At 42.7% G+C, this 23,246-nt stretch overlaps 2 protein-coding genes across 2 annotated transcripts in view; one reads left to right on the top strand and one right to left on the bottom strand.

The window, feature by feature from the left end:
* LOC123754977 (carboxypeptidase N subunit 2) overlaps positions 1-23,246 on the top strand; it is an 81,237-nt gene that overhangs the window by 45,981 nt on the left and 12,010 nt on the right. The gene's annotated exons all lie outside the window — the stretch shown is intronic.
* On the bottom strand, positions 9,311-9,994 carry LOC138369418 (uncharacterized). The gene has a single exon (XM_069332656.1). It carries the CDS (start codon positions 9,992-9,994, stop codon positions 9,311-9,313), a length of 684 nt encoding a protein of 227 aa, XP_069188757.1.

Here is a 23,246-nt window from a genome sequence, read left to right as displayed (position 1 = left end):
GTCCTCTCTTTTAGAGAATTTTTGGACACCGTACAAAGAGTGGCTCGGGAGGCTGAGCGGTGAATGCCTGGCCTCCTTGTGCTGCCACTGTGGGCATTAGTTCCTCAATCCCCCCCTTTCTCCTGCCTCCTTATTCTACTTCCTTCATCCCGCCTCCTTCTCCTGCTTCCTTCATTGTACCTTTTAATACTGACGAGGGAGGGGATAATACTGACGAGGGAGGGGACATTATTAACGAGGAAGTGGACAATACTAACGAGGAAGGGGACAGTACTGACGAGGAAAGGGACGAGAGCTTCCATTAAGCCTCCAAAGGACGAGGAGGCTGGCATCTACATCCTCTCTCTCCTCCATACAACCTCGGAGAAAGCAGTGGGGGTAGTGACCCTCTTAGATACTTTATTGGTCAGCCATGTTAGGGCTACTTAAGACTCGTAAAAGGAGGGGGGAGGGGTTCCTAGTCTTATTTTCTTTTTCGTTTGCATTTTTGCTCTTTCACGTTTTTTTTTTTTTTTTAGTTTCGACAGGTTTCCGTTCAATTTCTGGGAACATAACATCGTATTCATTTGGAACATTATATACTTTTTTCTGAACAAACGCTCTTAGCTGTTGTTGAATTTCATTAATGTAGCCCAATAGCAAATCACACACACACACACACTCTATATATATATATATATATATATATATATATATATATATATATATATATATATATATATATATATATATATATATATATAAAGAGAGAGAGAGAGAGAGAGAGAGAGAGAGAGAGAGAGAGAGAGAGAGAGAGAGAGAGAGAGAGAGAGAGAGAGAGAGAGAGAGAGAGAGGAAGAGAAAGAGAGAGAGAAAGTGAAAGATAGAAAACTAATTGAAACAGATTAATACCATCAACATGTTTATACAGAGCCGCTTACGCTATTTGACCCAATTACTGTAACCCCCCTAAATAACCATAACAATAATATATCCCATAATAACATAATCGTCACCAGAAATAGCACTTTAATAGAATTACACTCAGTATCTCTCAGAACTTACGACTGAAAGCTAATTAAAGAGCTATTTTTGAGGCTAATTACGTTCCATGAAGTTTCACGAGCTCTCAAATATTCTCTTGATGAAGTAGGATTTTGTTTGAGTTGAATGCCTTAATTAGCATCAGATAACGTGACTGAAATGCTGGGATTCACCTCAGATAAATTAATGAAGAGGATTTATTTGTAACTCTTCATCTGTTTTCAATGGAAAAAAAATTATATAGTAACATCTATTCCACTGCTGGGAATGGATGTTACTTAGAGACAAATGTTACCACTAGATAAGCACAAACATCACCAGGACACAAACATCACCACGACACAAACATCACCACGACACAAACATCACCACGACACAAACATCACCACGCGACACATTACCGCAAGATACAAATATTAAGGTCTAAGTTAATAAAGATATCATGCACGCACGAAATTATTATGTCCTCAAGCAAGCACACGTTGAGAGAGAGTGAGAAGGAAAGAGCGCGAAGGAGAGAGAGAGAGAGAGAGAGAGAGAGAGAGAGAGAGAGAGAGAGAGAGAGAGAGAGAGAGAGAGAGAGAGAGAGAGAGAGAGAGAGAGAGAGAGAAATAGAGAGATGTAGATAGAGAGGGAGAAAGAGAAAGACGAGAGGGGAATGAGGGACAGAGTCTAATTGGCTTCTAAATATAAAAGGAATAAACAGCCGACCGCTAATTGTGCTCAATAGAGAACTTCAAAAATACCTTTCCCAGGTACCTGATCAGCCAGGCTGCATGCAGTGCCTACATTGCATGCCGCGCTGCAACTCTTTAAAACACTACAATATAGCTAGGAAACCACACCTCATTAAATATACTGAACTATCAACAATTTTTGTGCCGATGATTGAAGACGTTTTGCACAAATGTGGACTAGACCACCGAATTTCCCAGTTTCGCCCATGATATCTTAATTATTGAGCGTTATCGTCGAAGTCTGTGTGTCAGATCGTATGTCAATTAGGCCAATTTGTCAGTGACAGTTCTACCTGCCGTCTGCCATTAACGTTGGCGGGGTGGTGCGCAGGGACAGGAATTTCGGATGGCGGGTCTGAATGAGCTAACACAGAGACCAAAGGACCAACGTTTCAGGACAAGTTGAAGGTCCTATAAACAGCAGCGGAAGACGGGGCTTTGGGGGATTTTAAGACTCCAAGAAATTAGTTTGTATAAATATTACTATGTGTTGATAGAGGCAGGTTTGGCTAGGCAATTTTCTCAGTGTGAAGGTACACAGCCCATCCTCTCAGTGTGATGGTATACAACCTAAGCTACAGAATCAACCGTGGATTTTAACGAAGGTTGTATTAATATTATTATTATTATTTATATTACATATTTTCGATTATTACTAAAAGTATTATTCCATTTGAGAAGAGACACATTTATCATTGACGTGCACCGTAAAATATTTAATGTCCAGAGATTCGTCGACCATTGCAGACTAACAGATACAGATAAAAATACACGATATATAAATTGATTGATAGTTTGCCCCTTCAGACAGATAATACTACTGATACATGGATTAGCGTCGGGAAAGTGACAGAAAATTATTATCGTTTTGGAAATATTTGGGAAAAACGGGTTTTATATTTTCAGTTCACGACCTGATGAGTGGCGAATCAGTTTATTCTGTCTGATCGTCGCCTATCAGATATTCAACCTGTACGGTATATTCTAATTTGTAACTTTTCTAGCCCGTTGATGTGTCCTGATTGTTTGCCGATTTCCGCTTTCAGACGACATATCTAGCCTGTTAAACTTTTCCTAACACTTGATTCTTTCTATTCTTTTCTGGGCCCCTATCCTACGGCATGCCTTGACCATTGACGAGTTTTTTACCACGTATTTTGACACGTGCTGGACACTGGTCTTGCCTGTTGACAGCAAGCACGTGTTGACAAGAGATCACTGCCTTGCCTGTTGACAGCAAGCACGTGTTGACAAGAGATCACTGCCTTGCCTGTTGGCAGCAAGCACGTGTCCTTCCCGTGTCAACGTATGTTCAGCCGTGGACATTTGAATGCGTGTCGAGGGAGGTGATCCTGAAAGGATGTGTTCCACGCGTCTTGCTCACAGACATTCATCTGCTTTATCGACCCCTTTTCTCTATCTCCTCCTTCTCCTCCTCCTTCGCCTCATCGCTTTGTTCATTCATCCCTCCTCCAGGATAGTTTGACCAACAGCTGATAATCACTGACAGACACACACACACACACATGATATTTTGCATTTGAGTACATGTGCTCACACTTATGCTAGTATTCACACACACACACACACACATGATATTTTGCATTTGAGTACATGTGCTCACACTTATGCTAGTATTCACACACACACACACACACACACACACACACACACACACACACACACACACACCCACACACACACACACACACACACACAGTATGCCCTTCCTACTCCAGACCTACCTACCCAGGCCCTACCCCAGACCCTCCTACCTACCTTCCTAGAAGCCCAGCCCCCAGTAGCCCCCCAAGCACTCTTTCTGAACACCCCCCTCCTGAACTCTTTCACCCCCCATACACCCCCCGGACCCCCCCAGACACCCCCCGGATCCCCCCGGACATCCCCCGGACCCTCCCCGCCCCCAGTCATCCCCCAGACACCCCCCAGATCCCCCAGATCCCCTCTGCCCCCAGTCACCCCCCAGACATCCCCCAGATCCCCCCAGACCCCCAGAGAAAGGGAGAACTCTGGTACAAGAGTTTCCATGAAGAATCTCAAGGTTTGGTACACCAATGCTGATGGGGTATCTAATAAAGCAGAAGAGATAAAAGAAAGAGTGAGTGAAGCAGATCCTGACATAGTTGCAATTGTGGAAACTAAAATTAATGACATGATCTCAGATGCAATCTTTCCTGAAGGGTACCAGGTGATACGAAAAGAGAGGACACAGAGACAGGGAGGGGGAGTAGCACTCCTAATAAAGCGGAAATGGAAGTTTGAAGACCTGGGAAATCGAGTTACCAATGAGTGCACAAGCTTCATACATGGAACTCTGACAGTAGATGGGAGGAAGATTGTGATCCTGGTAATCTACAATCCCCCATCAAACAGTAGAAGACCCAGGCAGGAGTATGATGACAACAACAAAGCATGTATAGATGAACTGCAGAAGGCAGCAACACTAGCCCACAGAATGAGAGCGAAGCTGCTGATCATGGGGGACCTAAATCATGGAGAGATAAATTGGGAATCAAGGAATCCCCATGGAGGGGACGAAACGTGGGGAGCAAAATTAGTAGATGTTGTAGACAGGAATTTCCTGACACAACATGTGAAGGAAGACACAAGGGAAAGAGGAGGAGATGCACCGAGCCTATTAGACCTGATTTTCACCCAGAACGTAGAAGATATCGAGAATTTAGAGCATGAAATACCTCTAGGGGCCAGTGACCATTGTGTCCTAGTCTTTGACTACATGATGGAATTCAAACTTATGACCATGGGACAAGAGATCTGGGAAAGGAGAGCTGACTACAGGAAAGGGGACTATATGAGGATAAGGGACTATCTGGGTGAAGTGCAGTGGGAGGAAGAAATTAGAGGAAAAACAGTCCAAGATATGATGGACCTAGTCATACAGAAATGCCAGGAGGCCGAAGAGAGATTTATACCAACGGTAAAGGGAAAAAATAAGAAGGAATATAATAACCCATGGTTTAATAGACAGTGTCAGGAAGCAAAAATGGCCAGCAGACGGGAGTGGAGGAAGTACAGAAGACAAAGAACAGAGGACAACAGAAGCAGATACAACAGAGCTAGGAACGATTACATTAACATAAGACGAACATCGGAAAGGGACTATGAGAACGATATTGCAATCAAAGCGAAAAAACAACCCAAGTTACTACACAGTCATATAAGAAGAAAAATGTCGGTGAACGACCAAGTGACAAGACTAAGGAAGACAGAGGGGGCATATACTGAAAGTGACAAGGAAATCTGCGAGGCACTGAATGCCAGTTTCCATGGAGTGTTCACTACCGAGCCTGAGCAGCTCCCATTGTTGGAAGGGGTTACCCTAGATGAAAGACTATCAGATATAGAGGTGACAGCAGAGGAGGTAATGAAACAGTTGACAACTCTAGATGCAACTAAAGCAGTTGGACCAGACAAAGTATCACCGTGGATACTAAAAGAAGCAGCACAGGCCCTCAGCGTGCCTCTGGCAATGATCTTTAATGAGTCACTTATGTCAGGAGAATTGCCCAGTTGCTGGAAGAAGGCAAATGTCGTGCCGATCTTCAAGAAAGGAGATAGGGAGGAGGCACTTAACTACAGACCTGTATCACTGACAAGCATCCCCTGTAAAATACTGGAAAGAATAATTAGGCTGCGACTGGTTGCACACCTGGAGAACATTAGGTTTGTGAACAAACATCAACATGGGTTCTGGACAGGGAAATCGTGCCTAACAAACCTTCTGGAATTCTATGATAAAATAACGAGGATAAGACAGGACAGAGATGGTTGGGCAGACTGCATATTTCTGGACTGCCAAAAAGCCTTTGATACAGTACCGCACATGAGACTGCTGTTCAAGCTCGAGAGGCAGGCGGGGGTGGGGGGAAAGGTCCTAGAATGGATAAGGAACTACCTAACAGGAAGGAGCCAAAGAGTTACGGTAAGGGGCGAGAAGTCGGACTGGCGAACAGTAACAAGTGGAGTACCACAAGGATCGGTGCTGGGACCAATTCTATTTCTTGTATATGTTAACGACATGTTTACAGGCGTAGAGTCCTACATGTCGATGTTTGCGGATGATGCAAAGTTGATGAGAAGAGTTGTGACAGATGAGGATTGCAGGATCCTCCAAGAGGACCTGAACAGATTGCAGAGATGGTCAGAGAAATGGCTACTAGAATTCAACACGAGCAAATGTAAAGTTATGGAAATGGGACTAGGAGATAGGAGACCAAAGGGACAGTACACAATGAAGGGGAACAGCCTACCTGTAACGACGCGTGAAAGAGACCTGGGGGTGGACGTAACACCTAATCTATCTCCTGAGGCACATATTAATAGGATAACGACAGCAGCGTACTCTACACTGGCAAAAGTTAGAACATCATTCAGAAACCTAAGTAAGGAGGCATTTAGGGCGCTTTACACTGCCTACGTAAGGCCAGTCTTAGAGTATGCCGCCTCATCATGGAGTCCCCATCTGAAGAAACATATAATGAAACTGGAAAAGGTTCAGAGGTTTGCAACGAGACTCGTCCCAGAGCTACGAGGGATGGGGTATGAAGAGCGCCTGAGGGAATTGTGCCTTACGACACTAGAAAGAAGAAGGGAGAGGGGGGACATGATAGGAACGTATAAGATACTCAGAGGAATTGACAGAGTGGACATAGACGAAATGTTCACACGGAATAGTAACAGAACGAGAGGACATGGATGGAAGCTTGAAACTCAGATGAGTCACAGAGATGTTAGGAAGTTTTCTTTTAGCGTGAGAGTAGTGGGGAAATGGAATGCACTTCAGGAACAGGTTGTGGAAGCAAATACTATTCATAATTTTAAAACCAGGTATGATAGGGAAATAGGACAGGAGTCATTGCTGTAAACAACCGATGCTCGAAAGGCGGGATCCAAGAGTCAATGCTCGATCCTGCAGACACAACTAGGTGAGTACAACTAGGTGAGTACACACACACACACACATGGAATGCACTAGGAAGTGATGTGGTGGAGGCTGACTCCATACACAGTTTCAAATGTAGATATGATAGAGCCCAGTAGGCTCAGGAATCTGTACACCTGTTGATTGACGGTTGAGAGGCGGGACCAAAGAGCCAGAGCTCAACCCCCGCAAACACAACTAGGTGAGAACAACTAGGTGAGAACACACACACACACACACACACACACACACACACACACACACACACACACACACACACACACACACACACACACACACACACACACACACACGCACACACACATACACACACACACGCGCACACACACACACACACACACACACACACACACACACACACACACACACACACACACACACACACACACACACACACACACACACAACAAAATGTGATCATCACAAAGCCCTCAGCATTTCTTCCCCTTTTCCTCCCCCTCCTCCGGAAATATTACAGTGAATTATACTGTTATCTTTCCGTCAGGAAATCACGTAACACAAGTCCACTGAGATCATTCGCGCCCTTAACGTATATTTAGAGACTTCGTCAGTTCTAAAGTGGCAGATCGTTCATGGATCTAACCCCTTATAACAAAGTTATACATTCGCTTAAATAATTCGTAACATTAAATACCTCATTGTATTATAAATTTCGTCTCATATAAAACGCATGCTAACAATCAATTAGCAACCTTCTTATGACACGCAAACGGTCGCTACATTAGGAGCTCTTCGCTAAGCTCACTGTTGATTACCCAGCGAAATTGATCATAGCTGATCACCCAACAAGCCCGAAAAACACTGTTGATCACCCAACAAACCCAAAAACCACAGCTGATTACCCAACAAACCCAAAAACCACAGCTGATCACCCAACAAACCCAAAAACCACAGCTGATCACCCAACAAACCCAAAAACCACAGCTGATCACCCAACAAACCCAAAAACCACAGCTGATCACCCAACAAACCCAAAAACCACAGCTGATCACCCAACAAACCCAAAAACCACAGCTGATCACCCAACAAACCCAAAAACCACAGCTGATCACCCAACAAACCCAAAAACCACAGCTGATCACCCAACAAACCCAAAAACCACAGCTGATCACCCAACAAACCCAAAAACCACAGCTGATCACCCAACAAACCCAAAAACCACAGCTGATCACCCAACAAACCCAAAAACCACAGCTGATCACCCAACAAACCCAAAAACCACAGCTGATCACCCAACAAACCCAAAAACCACAGCTGATTACCCAACAAACCCAAAAACCACAGCTGATCACCCAACAAACCCAAAAACCACAGCTGATCACCCAACAAACCCAAAAACCACAGCTGATCACCCAACAAACCCAAAAACCACAGCTGATCACCCAACAAACCCAAAAACCACAGCTGATCACCTAACACACCAAGAGATCACTGCTGATCACACAGCAAAACCCAAAGATCCCCAAAGATCACCAAGAAACCCGAAGATCTCTGCTGCTGGTGTCGGCCTTGTCGCCTCGGCGCTTGCCATGTAAAATTCATCTACCAATCCCATGAGATCGCATCACTCAAGGCATAAACTCGCATCAATAATTTCTCCTCCATTGGTTATGCAAGGGACTCGTCACTCACCCGCTCCGGTGCATAATGGACCTGTCACTCAGGTCATCCATCACATTAAATGTCGTACTTCCAAGTTTCATCACATAAGTTACCTGCCACTCGCTACATCATCTCATTTAGATTTCTCGTCACCGGACTACCCTTCCGCTGCGTTTCCATCTTCCTTCTTCCCGCCAAAGAATCATAGGAGGTGCTAGACGCCACTTCTGGCGAAGAACTTCTTCTTTCCAGTCAAGTTCTCAGTTCAGAACCACTTCTATTGCCCCTACCGCTACTCCAGCTGCCCGTAGCACCTCATTCCTCTTACCTGCTTCCCTGTTGTCATCTACCTGTTTGTTCCGGGGATCTACGTGTCCGCGGCCCGGTCTCTGAACATTGGCCAGGCTTTCTGGTTGGTGTTCTGGTCATTCAGGCTGTAAGACGCAGCTGCGAGCAGCTTGACGTATGAGCCACAGCCCAGTTGATCAGATATCGTTTGGAGGTGTTTATTAATTTCTCTCTTGAACAATACGTGCGGTCGGTCAGTAATGCCCGTTATGAGTAGAGGGAAAGTGTTGAAAAGTCTCGGGCCCTCCATGTTGACATGAACACATAGTACACAGTTTTTTCTGTGTTCCTATTGCAATTTTGCTTTTCAACGGGGAAATGTTGCACTGCATGCCATGCCTCTTGGTCTCATGACGAGTCATTTCCATGTGCAAATTTGGAACCAGTGCGTCTAATATTTTCAGTGTGAATTATTATGTATCTCTCCCGCCTGCTCTCTAGAGAATTAATATTTAAATTCCTCAATCGGTCCCAATAACTAGGATGTTTAATTGAGCGGATTCGGGCAGTAAAAAACTTTTGCACGTTCTCCAGGTCAGCAATTTCTGCTGCTTTGAATGAGGCTGTATATTCCGCCCTCGAGAGCACTAGTGTCTTAAGAAGTATCGTTATTGGTCTTCCATCTTTTGTGAGAAAGGTTCTTCTTATCCAACCTGTCATTTTTCTTCCAGTTGTTAGAGCTACTTTCATTGTGTTGTTTACAAGTAAGGTCTGCCAGCATGATTACTTGCAAATTCTTCCATATTGCCATTTCTTTTAATAGTGTGATTTGACTGCGTATTATACGCGGTTTCCGTTTAGATATTTTCTTTTTTTTTCCAAAGCGCATTAGCTGGAACTTATCTTCATTAATCATGTTATTTCTTGTGGTCCATTGAAAAACCTGATTAACATAAGTTTGGAGGTTTGCTGTGTCCTCTACATTTTCTGCTCTCGTGAAAATTCCAGTGCCATCTGCAAAGGATGATACTGTGCTATAGGTTGCATCTTTGTACATGTCCGATATGAGAATGAGAAAAAGCACCGGAGCAAGCACACTACTTTTGGAGAAAGCTTTCATAGTGGACGATCCGGATTTTACTTTGTTGACTATTACACACTGAATTCTGTTCGTTAGAAAACTATAAATCCACCTTCCTAATTTGCCTGTAATTACCTTTGTGCGCATTTTGAGTGCAATAACACCATGGCAACACTTGTCGAAAGCTTTAGCAATTCTTTCCCTTTCCCCCTGCACCTCCTTTACTGGTGACCCTCCTGGACTTCTTTCTTCATCCATTTGCAATCGTATTCTTTGTCTCCCTCTCTCTTTGTCCCCCCCCCCTCCCCCCACGACTCAGCTTCACCAGTGATCCACTTTGTCCACTATGTCTTCCTTGCCCTCTCTTTCTCTCCGTTTCAACAGATCATCCTCTTCTCCCCCTAAAATAACAAATTGAGGACGCCAAGATAACAAAAGAGGACCCACACAAAGATCAGAAACTTTTCACCATTATGCCCAGGGATCCCCCCTTTTGAGCTGGGACCCGTGTGGCCACACATGGTCAATCCGACAAAGAGGGAGAGGAAATGAGACGGAGTGAGGCAGTAAAGAGTGACCGTAGAATGACTATGATGTGTTGAAATCATGAAAGGAAGAGTTAAGAATCCAAATATTTCCCAAGTAGAGGAGAAAGCACCTTCAAAGAGGAATGAACGATACAAATTCGCCTAAAACCTGCATATAATTGAAACAGCTAAAATCTTCATATTCAGGCCTCTTTGTTGACCAGACCACACACTAGAAGTTGAAGGGGCGACGACGTTTCGGTCCGTCCTGGACCATTCTCAAGTCGATTGAGAATCGGTCCAGGACGGACCGAAACGTCGTCGCCCCTTCAACTTCTAGTGTGTGGTCTGGTCAACATACTTCAGCCACGTTATTGTGATTCATCGCCTGCATACAGGCCTCTTTGTCTAGGTTCCTGAAGGTTATCTCGATGCATGTCAGATTGATGTATGCTGCAGATAATATTTTAATGAAATGCATCTCAGGCAGAAGATTTTGTGTTCAAGACTTAACTATAGGTCTCTCTCTCTTTGTTTCTGGAAGTTGCCAACATTTTTGCTAGCACTGTTCCTTGGAGTCTTTCCTCTCTGTACCGGTCGAGAGAATTAACTCTTTCTAAAGTTCTTATGGTTTCGCCTCCCGGCTAAGAAACAAGCTTTTCTCATGATAACTTGATCAGAGGTAAGCTTAAGTAGGAATATGTCTGGCCATCACTAGAGGGCATCTAAATCTTCCTGTGGTCTTCAATTCCAATTCCCATCATCAGTTTTTCATTATCCTCAAACATGAATATAGATGACTCTATTTTCCTCTTTCCGGACGACGTATATTAGAGATAGAACGTGTCCTAGTATCGATATTTCAAGCATCCCACCAGCCTTTTGCAGTTTACATCTATCCTCATATATTCGGGTATGGATTTCTATCCGTATTTCTCTATTTAAATATGTCTGTTTCTATTTCTGCTAACGTACTTCTATAATAATAATAATAATAAAAATAATAAAAATAGTAAAAATAATAATAATAATAATAATAATAATAATAATAATAATAATAATAATAATTCAATGTGTTGCTGAACAGGCAGCCAATGAATATATATATATATATATATATATATATATATATATATATATATATATATATATATATATATATATATATATATATATATATATTATTTTGTTTATTATCCATATATATATATATATATATATATATATATATATATATATATATATATATATATATATATATATATATATATATATATAATATACATATATATCTCTATTGTCATCCCTCTTTATTCTCTTTATTAATATTCATCTATAATCGTCTATCTGTATCGTTATCCTTTTATCTTTATACCTATCAATATTCGTGTGTCTACATCTCTATAATTCGTCTATTTCTCTTTAATATATCCGTTGGAATACTTATCCACATAATATGTACATGTCATATTATAATGTATTTTACTATCTATATCCAGTCGAAATACTTTGTCTCCAGCAGCTGCATATCTTTATTTCTACCCGTTTATATGTCTTGTCTGAATCTATCTATTCCTGTGAGAGAGAATACTTGTCCATTCGAGGTAGGAGGCTAGACCCTGGGGGCTGCTTAATTAAGTAAATATTTTATGGTTAATGGTAAGTTTATCGTGAGTGATATAAGGGGGGCTCAGGGTCTGCCCCGTGCCCTCTGAAATGGGGGCAGAGCCCCAATGGTGCCATTCTTATGCAAATATCTTTGAATGTGAAGTATTCATTTCCGAGTCCATAGACTGAATAACAATTCAATTTGAATAACAGATGACAGATTTACGTTTTTAAGGTCAACCATTTGATTACAGTGGCAAAATTTTATGAGGAAAATGGTTACAGTGATGAGGGAAACGGAAGGGAAGGAGGTGGGTGTTTGGAGATGGATATGAGGTGTGCTGAAGCTATACCAGGAGAAGCGGTGTGATGAGAACGGGGTAGGTGTTTGGAGACGGAATGGGATTGGGAGGGAAGGGTGTGGAGACAAGGGAGGGTGGTATGTGGAGATGGGAAAGATGTATGCGTGACCTGGGTACCAGATCGACCCGGCCACCGCCGGGTATCCGATCTAGTCAATACATTAAAGCATAATCAACACCTAGGTTCTGAGAAGAAGCAGAAAATAGTCAGGTCATCAAGGTGTACTGATACAATTTATGTTAGAAATGCAGAGTAGAGAAGGAGCAGCCAAAGAGGAGTTGGTGCAAGGCAGAGCTTGCATGGTAGCCTGGTTGTGTAGTGGTGGTGGTCTTGGTTGGTTGGTCTGAAAAGCGAACGTGGCGCGAATAGATGATCGAAATGGGTGTGTGGACGAAGACTACACGACGTCGTTTGGTTGGTTGAGAACGTGTGTGTGTGTATTCTACGCTGAATGTACTAGCATGTGGGGTGAGTGCGAGGAGGATGTAGAGGAAGAAGGCAAAGTGGAGTGCAGTAATGACGGAAAGGGGGGAAAAAAGAAAGTAAGGTAAAGAGGAATTAGATAAAGGGTCAGGTCGAGACCCAAACGCCCAATGGGTAAATATCCAAGAACAACGCCAATTCAATAACGAATCAACGTCAAATTAACGTTGATAACTTGATTCAACGAAGAACCAACGCCGCTCTTGAATATCATGGCACACTTGCAGCTCGGGTGGTGGCAGGAAGAGCAATTAGCACGAGGGAAGCAGGAGTGGAGGAAGGAGTTATACGTGAGGAGGAAGCAGACCAGAAGAAGTGGAAGAATCAAAGTAAAACCTTGCAGTTTCTGAAGCAAAGGTTTTAGTGATGATTCAAGTGTAGGTACTGGTGTCCCTTGAGGCCTCAGTTCCTCTCTACGAGGCCTCATTAGCTGCGTTTATCATGAGTTTTGGCACTTCCAGCTGTGGCTTAATTAATTCCTGCTTCCTCTCAGATTCATCATCATTTTTCACTTGAGAAATCCCGCCCAACACATTTCGAAACTTATTTTATAACTTCCAGTCTATATTTGTTAAATTTGTTCCCCACCTCACGTAGATCTACTCACCTAGTTCCGCTTGCGGGGGTTGAGCTCTGGCTCTTTGGTCCCGCCTCTCAACTGTAAACTCAACTTATGTGTGTGTGTGTGTGTGTGTGTACTCACCTAATTGTGCTTGCGGGGGTTGAGCTTTGGCTCTTTGGTCGGAGCCAAAGCTCAACCCCCGCAAGCGCGTGTGTGTGTGTGTGTGTGTGTGTGTGTGTGTATGTGTGTGTGTGTGTGTGTGTGTGTGTTTGCATGTTGTATGTGTAGAAAAAAAGGATAATGCGTAGCACTGAGCGGAAGACCAGTAAAATGTAATGAGGACCCTCGAACGCCACCCCCAATTCTCACACTACCCTTCCACCCCTGCCGAAAACCCCACCAACCTCCCCAACACAAAGCCATTGTCCACCCGAGCGAGGTCGGACTGGTCCCGTTAGATAGGGTGAGGGTGTGAAGAGGAAGGGAATGGAAGCTATAATGTTTAAAAATGAATTTTTACTTTCGCGTATATAAGAATAAGCAACCGGCTCATTTGTGATAAGCTGGCTCATCACAAAGATCAAATGAATAATGAAAAGTGAAAAAGTCTAATTTACACCTAATATACATTTTACATTTCGCCTCATGTGCTATTTATAAATATTATATATATATATATATATATATATATATATATATATATATATATATATATATATATATATATATATATATATATATATATATATACATATATATATATATGTCGTACCTAATAGCCAGAACGCACTTCTCAGCCTACTATTCAAGGCCCGATTTGCCTAATAAGCCAAGTTTTCATGAATTAATGTTTTTTCGTCTACCTAACCTACCTAACCTAACCTAACCTAGCTTTTTTTGGCTATCTAACCTAACCTTACCTATAAATATAGGTTAGGTTAGGTTAGGTAGGGTTGGTTAGGTTCGGTCATATATCTACGTTAATTTTAACTCCAATAAAAAATAATTGACCTCATACATAGAGAAAAGGGTTGCTTTATCATTTCATAAGAAAAAAATTATAGTAAATATATTAATCCAGGAAAACTTGGCTTATTAGGCAAATCGGGCCTTGAATAGTAGGCTGAGAAGTGAGTTCTGGCTACTAGGTACGACATATATATATATATATATATATATATATATATATATATATATATATATATATATATATATATATATATACATATATATATATATATATATATATATATATATATATATATATATATACATTATATATATATATATATATATATATATATATATATATATATATATATATATATATTATATATATATATATATATATATATATATATATATATATATATATATACATTTATTAAAAAACTATTCTGATTAAACCTCAAACCAATTATTGACCAAAATTGGTGCGCTAATCCGCTAAAAAAAAATAGAGAAAAAAATTCTTTATAAAAATAATGGAAGTTGCGATCATATTTCTTCTTCGCCATTTAGGATGTGATAAACAGATTACTGCAGACAATGGAACGCTGAGTCGATATTTTCACGGGGATTGCTGCCTTTGGGAGCTTTTGTTTTGGTTACTCCAGCTGGTGCTGTAGTGAGGTGGGCTCGGCCTTACTTTCTCTCATACTCTCTCACTCCTGCACACTCACTCATACTTCTGCACACTCACTAACTCACACTGTCCTCGACTTGCTCTCTTTCTCTTATGCTCGCTCACACTCACAAATTCACGCCGTTTATGGCAAGTTTTCAAAGGTGATCAGGCTTTGGGTTCCTTTGGCACTGTTAATTCAGCCAGTTCTCACGTAATTAGCGCCCATTACTTACAGTTTGACGTTAAAATACAAAAACGGTAACTTAATGACGTCGCTTGAACGTTCTTGATTTTCCAGAAATGAGTTAAATTTCCGAAGTTTATTCTTGCTAATTACATAAAATTTGTTGGTGTGTATACTTTACATTTAGGTTTATATGTGTTTAGTGTAAATACAGTTAGCGTGAGGACATTTAGTGTAAATACAATTAGTGTGAGAAGTTTCACACTGCTGCTTCTGACCAACATTTCCTCCCTCAACCAATTCCCCCTCCCCCCCCCCCCTTTCCCCCTCCCTTTCCCCCTTAATCCCTGACATTCGTTTCTCACGCAGATATATCATTCACTATGACCTCACTTGACTTTGTTTGCCAGCAATGTGCTTCAGCTCTTAGGTCCCGACTTTCGCTTTTCCGTATTAGCTTTGAAATCTCAATCACGCCAATCCCTAATTTATTCCACACCTCTTTCTACAAGATTCTACAAGATATTCTACAAGACTCTGCCAAACATTTTACTTTTTGTTGGTTCCGGGAATCAATATCCCGCGGCCCGGTCTCTGACCAGGCCTCCTGGCTGGTGGTCTGGTAAATGAGGCTATTAAACGCCACTACTAGAAGTCTGATTTAAGGATCACAGCCCGGTTGATCAGATACCCTTTGGCGGTGTTTATCAAATTCTCTCTTGGACCCTGCAAGATGTCGGCCAGTTATTCCTACTATGTTCAGAGTGAGAGTCTTGGGCCTCTTGATAGTGATACAATTGTCTCTCAACATACCTATTACACCTCTGCTTTTCAAAGCTTGCGTTTCGTGCCTTGTCTCCTGGTCTTAGGAGCTGATGATTCCGGTTGCAGGTTTGGGACCAGTCCCTCTAATATTTTCCAAGAATAAATTATTATATATCTCCTACCTGAGCTCTTGAAAATACAGTTTGATCACTTTTAAACGTTCCCAATAATTTTGATGGTTTATTGAGTGGATTCTGGCAGTAAAAGATCGCTCCTTATTCTCGTGGTCAACAATTTCTCCGACTTTGGATGGGGCTGTTAGTGTGCAACAATATTTCACCACAGAGAGATGTGTATTCAGTAGTTTTGACCTAGAGAGAGAGAGAGAGAGAGAGAGAGAGAGAGAGAGAGAGAGAGAGAGAGAGAGAGAGAGAGAGAGAGAGAGAGAGAGAGAGAGAGGATACACACATGCTTTGATTCCCTCCCTGCCAGCCTTGAACGAAATTAACTACGTTTTCTCATGCACGCCATAACGAAGCAGAGAAGAGAACGGCAGAACTACAATATTTCAGGTTCATTTGCGAAAAGTTTGCTGCGTTCTTTAATCCTAAGTAACCCTGGGCTCTGAACGAGCTTACAAGTACTGGTGTGTGTGTGTGTGTGTGGGAGCGTGTGTGTGTGTGTGTGTGTGTGTGTGTGTGTGTGTGTGTGTGTGTGTGTGTGTGTGTGTGTGTGTGTGTGTGTGTGTGTGTGTGTGTGTGTGTGAGTGTGTGGGAGTGGGAGTGGGGAGAAGGTGTGTGTGTGTTGGGTTGTGGGTAGACTCTTCATTTCACTGGCCAGCAACTCTCGAGTTATTTGTGACTCATCGGATTTAATCCCTAAATTACCCAAAATGTTTCCGATGAAAATGAAAAGGTGTGTGAGACTATGACCGTCGGGTAGTTACTAAACACACACACACACACACACACACACACACACACACACACACACACACACACACACACACACACACACACACACACACACGCTCCCACACACACACACACACACCAGTGTGTGTGTGTGGGACCAAAGAGCCAGAGCTCAACCCCCGCAAACACAACTAGGTGAGTACACACACACACCAATAAATACTCGGGTAGTTTAACTTTAAAAAAAAAGGTTCAGGTAGGCCCATGCTATATAATACCCAAAGGATTCGAGAGGTTGTCTGACTCTGGCAACTGAATGACACAAGACCCGTTAGCGAGCCCTCGTTACCGCACCGCTTCTGTGCCAGGTAAGTCTACTACGGGCTCACCAGAGCCCGTGCTCCTTGCCCCGCTCTTGTGCCAGGTAAGTTACGGGCTGACAATAGCCCGTGCTACTTGGAACTTGTTCCAAGTGGCTGAATCTATAACAACAACAACACCCTCGTTACCTATAACCAGAAGGGACTAGAAGCGTTTTATGTGGTCAAGTCACACCGGATCTTTTTCCTGAGTATTCAGTCCCATTCTTTTGATTTGCCACAACGAACAAAATGCATAATGCTAGCCTATCAGAAACGTACAAACCCAAGCCACCCACTTAACCTAATCTACTGATCCATAAAAAACGTGGATATTTGAGAGGTACTACTTTCCACAGAACAACTTTGTAATTTGTACGTTAGGATTATAACTCACAAAATTAGACGTACTAATAGAGAGGACATGTAAGATTTTAAAGGTTGTCGATAAATTTGCAAATGAACTTGATTTTTATTATATTTTTCGTGATTTGTAGGTTTTTAGTGTGTCTCTTTGCTAAGGAAAAACTTCCATTAGACCAACTACACTTTTACCGGTAGTTTTCAATAGATTTTGCCCATTTTGTCGAGCCTCCCGCCTCGTGTAGGATCATTCCAATGTGTACATTTGGAACCAATGGGACTATTATTTTCAAGCCTGAGAGCTCCGTAGTGCTCACTGTAGTCCTGGAGGTTTAAGGTTTACCACGTACTGGAGGCTTACCAAGCCTCAGAAGGTTTACCAAGTACTGGAGGTTTACCAAGTACTGGAGGTTTACCAAGCCTCAGAAGGTTTACCAAGTACTGGAGGTTTACCAAGTACTGGAGGTTTACCAAGCGTCAGGAGGTTTACCAAGTACTAGAAGTTTACCAAGCCACTGCGGCCAACGAAGAATTTTCTATTCCAGGTCAGCAATGTCCCTTGTTTTAAAAGATTATCAGTAAACTGTTGGGCAATATTCCAGTTAAGCTCATAGACATTTATTTTGGAATATCATAATTGTACAGATAATGATGGATGATTAACTGTAATTGTTGCTGATGATGACTTAAGGACTGATGGTGATATTAACATTGCACCAACAAAATTACAATATATGTGACTTGCAGTTTGCACCAATTATCATATTTATTTTAATCATGAGGGCGAGGATTATCCTAAGCTTCCCGCCAAAACCTGCAGGTTTTACATGAGTAACACATGAATAAAATGTTTGCCAATATTAAACATTTTCCTATAAAGAAAATTACTCAACTTGTCCCTTGTTGTTTTAATACAAACATCACACACAACGTAGAAAACGCAGATTAACGAGATAATCCTTAACTAAAACAAACAAAAACTTCTGGAGGAATGTGATAATTAAAGATAACGATTGGTTATCAAACCCTTCGTTACGTACAGGCCTTACAGGAGACCTGGTCGACGACCGGGCCGCTGGGACGCTAAGCCCCGGAAGCACCTCAAGGTAACCTCAAGGTAAGGTACGTACGTCTCATTATGTGCGTTATATGTACGTACAAAGTACTATGAAAAGTAACGGCTGACAAATGTACACAGTTTCCCATGCACCAGTTGGTATGGTCAGGTTGGTGGGTTCGTATGTTGCTGCTAGGTTATAACTTTGTATTTTGTACGCTGCGGTAAATCAATAGAACGATGTGAATGCTTAAGAGGAGCGGTGGGGACTTGACCGCGAGGATTCACAACATAAAACGCTTCCAATCCCTCGGGTTATAAGGTAATCAACACCAGCTGGCGGGTCTGGTGTCACTCAGTCGAGCAGTCAGACAAATTTTATAATCCTTTTGGCTTTACCTGGAGTGTGTGTCGGCCTGAACCTGCTTGTAAACTAACCTAACCGAATATTTATTGGCGAGTGTGTGTGTGTGTGTGTGTGTGTGTGTGTGTGTGTGTGTGTGTGTGTGTGTGTGTGTGTGTGTGTGTGTGTGTGTGTGTGTGTGTGTGTGCACATTTAACCGGCTTTATGTGTGCGCGTGGAAATGCATGTACTCCAACCAGTTTTATGGGTACCTGTGTATACATCGATACAATTGAATAACCAATTTATTTCCTAAAACATCTAATACATTTTTGCTAACAATCACCAGCGCCACAACTACTACCATTACGTATTCGTCACAATCATACAATCATTATAATCATAGTTCCACCATAATCAAGTTGCAATCGTAATCCCACCACAATCACGCTTCCATCAGAGCGAGGATTACACAATCAACGTGCCTCCACAATCATACCTTCACCACAGTCTCTACCCCCAACAATCACGGCAACTATGTAATCATACAACTACTGTATTATACCAGTGATCCCACTACACTCCTACCACGCCATACCCCGTACCAAACCATACCCCTACCACACCATACGACTACCAGACACCTTGCCACATAATACCACTGCCACACCATACTCCTAAGACACCATATCATACCAAATCATACCATTGTCGCACCATACTCGATCCACACCATACCATCGCCACAATAGCAGAGGTGGCTAAGAGGTGTGCCAAACGCACCATCCCCGCCTCAGGTATGATGACAGTGATTCCGTCACTGACAAGATTACCCGCTTCCCGATGTCGTTGCCGGCTGCTGAGGCTTCTACGGCGAGTTCATCCGCTGTCGAGCCCGTCTGAGGAAGTGGATCGGGTATGGTGGGGGCCTGTTCATGTAGAGGCGTGTGTGTCCTCTCCTAGTTGTGTTCAAAGGGTCGAGAAATAGCTCATTCTGCTTTTTCCACAACTACTCGCACTCTGAATTTGTTTTTTTACGTTTTGACCCGAGTGGCGAGTTTATTGGGCAGCGTTGCTCATCCTGTGAGTGGACACACCGCCATAGCAGCGTGTACAACACCCTCCAATAGGAAGAAAACCCGCTGGGTTGTTCATCCTGTCACTTGTACCCAGACAAAGTTGGGACTTGCTGAACTGTCTCAAATTCTTACTCTGAATGTCTACTTTCTAATATAATTATCGGCCGTCTCAATTGATTGTTTCCATCAATATTATCTTGATTCGTCTCTCTTTTTGATAAACGTATAGATTCAATACATTTTGACAAAAACGTTGACCCCTTGGCTTAAGCCGAACAACTTTGCTTTACCAAAGCATTTGTGGAATTCTATGTCGGTATTCGAAAACAAGATTCACAGCAGGACCCGGCAGCTCCCACTCTCCTCAATTCCTTTGGCTACTTTTTTTTATGGCAGCGGGCGCTTCCTGTCTCAACCTTCATCTTTTTTTATTGCGTGTCGCGTCGGCAGCTTTGGCACCTGGTGTACAAGTGTGTCTACACTTTCCACCTTCCCATCCTCCCTCAAGATTTGATGTTTTGTGTTGACCAAACCACACACTAGAAAGTGAAGGGACGACGACGTTTCGGTCCGTCCTGGATCATTCTCAAGTCGATTGAGAGAATGGTCAAGTCTCAATCGACTTGAGAATGGACCAGGACGGACCGAAACGTCTTCGACCCTTCACTTTCTAGTGTGTGGTTTGATCAACATATTTCAGTCACGTTATTGTGACTCCTCGTCTGATGTTTGGTGTACAAATGACTCTCCCTCCGCCTCACCAACCCATACTCCTGAGCTTAGAAGCTTCATGGGTGTGTCTGCCTACCCCCATTCCCCCCAACACTTTAGCATTCACAATGTAATTATTTTTCCGGGTACATTTATGTGTCACAGGAAATGATTAAGCTGTTTACAATGGTAAGAGTGAGGGACTACTGTATTGTATTACACACAACTCCCTCACTATATTTCCCCCCACAATGTATTGTCATAAAACTTTCACATTCACCACATTCTCGTCATCACATAACTCCCTCACACCTCATTAATCGAACACACAACCACACAACTAACTTTTCTAACACCACAGTCAGTTGCAACACGCGCCTCATCATATATAAACCTCATTACACCCTCTCACTCACCCGTCCCCTCACCACACATCCCTCACCAATCCTCTCACCACACCCCTCGCCGCATTCCCCCTCACAACACTCCCAAATCACATTCGACCTTCACAGCAGTTCCGATGTAGTTGACTGCTGCATGAAAAAGCAAGAGGACAAAAAACAGGATATGACTCTTTGCAACTGGCTCCGCTTAGCTCTGTCCGTTCACTGGACCGATGTGCCCCACCACCACCATCCTCATGACCTCACCACCACCCTCATGACCTCACCAACACCCTCATGACCTCACCACCATCCTCATGACCTCACCAACACCCTCATGACCTCACCAACACCCCTCTGACCTCACACCACCACCACTGACATCACGACCCTCTGATATCACCACCAACCTCTTAGTTAAACTCTAGATATAGCAAACCAAGTCATTACAAGTTAAACCTGGCCCCAGCCCGGGCTCGGGAAGTAGAAAAACTCTCAGAACCCACTTCAGGTATGTTCCAGGTATGACATGAAGTAGTTTTGGCCATGAAAGCACAAAGAGTAAGTGTATACTGCATTTTACAGTGAAGACCTATTCTGTCTGGCAAGAAATTCTGCCACATATCAGTTGTGGATAGGTTGCAGTCCTCTTAGACCCGACTCCCAGTCCAGGGTATGCTAAGAGTCCCTTTCAATCTATACACGCGTTTCTCCTAAGCTGCTCAACCATGGTCACTCGCGTAAGATAAAGAAAAATACAATTGAACAATGCTAAAAAAAAAAATCGGAACCCCTCGAATATCCCAACTCGTGTTTAATACTTTCAAGCACAGGTTGCTTGCAAGGTCAATGATACGAGGTTGCTTGCATGATCAATAATACTCTTATTGGCAAATAGTGGACTTTTGTCCTGTCCACTATAGAAATTGTGTGAGAGGGGGGGCTAAACTAAACATATATGTGAAGAGCTGTGCGGTTAGTATAGGAGATAATGTGGAAATATGAGTAATATGGGAGGAAGGCGTATGGTAGGAAAAGGAGTCGTGTGGTGAAGGGAAGGGAGTAATGAAGAGAAAGGATTAATGGAGGGAGAATATTAGTGTTGGACTACTGGAGGGAGAGGAGTGTGTGGGGGAGTATGGTAGGGAGAGAGAAGTAAAGTATTCTGAGGGAGAGGAGTGTGGAAGGGAGCGGAACAAACGAGGGCGTGGAAACCATCCAGACTGACAGTAAAAACTTCCACACAAAATGTTAAAAAAACAAATACATGCTCCACAGAAATTCAGACAGGCAGATGAGCAGACATAATCACCCCACTAGGCAAGGTGTTAAGTGGTTAAAGAGAGAGAGAGAGAGAGAGAGAGAGAAAGAGAGAGAGAGAGAGAGAGAGAGAGAGAGAGAGAGAGAGAGAGAGAGAGAGAGAGAGAGAGAGAGACAGAGAGAGACAGAATGTGTGTGTGTGTGTGTGTGTGTGTGTGTGTGTGTACTCACCTATTTGTGCTTGCGGGGTTGAGCTTTGGCTCTTTGGTCCCGCCTCTCAACTGTCAATCAACTGGTGTACAGATTCCTGAGCCTACTGGGCTCTATCATATCTACATTTGAAACTGTGTATGGAGTCAGCCCCCTACCACATCACTTCCTAATGCATTCCATATGTCAACCACCATGACATTAAAAATAGTTCTTTCTAATATCTCTGTGGCTCATTTGGGCACTCAGTTTCCACCTGTGTCCCCTAGTGCGTGTGCCCTTTATGTTAAATAGCATGTCTTTATCTACCCTATCAATTCCTTTGAGAATCTTGTATGTGGTGATCATGTCCCCCCTAACTCTTCTGTCTTCCAGCGACGTGAGGTTTAATTCCCATAGTCTATCCTCGTAACTCATACCTCTCAGCTCGGGTACTAATCTGTTGGTAAACCTTTGAACCTTTTCCAGTTTAGTCTTATACTTGACTAGATATGGACTCCATGCAGAAGCTACATACTCCAAGATTGATCTGACATATATGGTATATAAAGATCTGAATGATTCCTTACACAAGTTTCTAAATGCCGTTCTTATGTTGGCCAACCTGGCATATGCCGCTAATGTTATTCTCTTGATATGGGTTTCAGGGGACAGGTCTGGCGTGATATCAACCCCCAAGTCCTTCTCTCTCTCTCTCTCTGACTCTTGAGTG

This window comes from Procambarus clarkii, chromosome 28 (assembly GCF_040958095.1).
Source record: "Procambarus clarkii isolate CNS0578487 chromosome 28, FALCON_Pclarkii_2.0, whole genome shotgun sequence".
Classification (NCBI taxonomy): domain Eukaryota; kingdom Metazoa; phylum Arthropoda; class Malacostraca; order Decapoda; family Cambaridae; genus Procambarus; species Procambarus clarkii.
The sequence above is the reverse complement of the archived record's forward strand: the minus strand, read 5'-3'. Positions and strand labels throughout refer to the sequence as shown.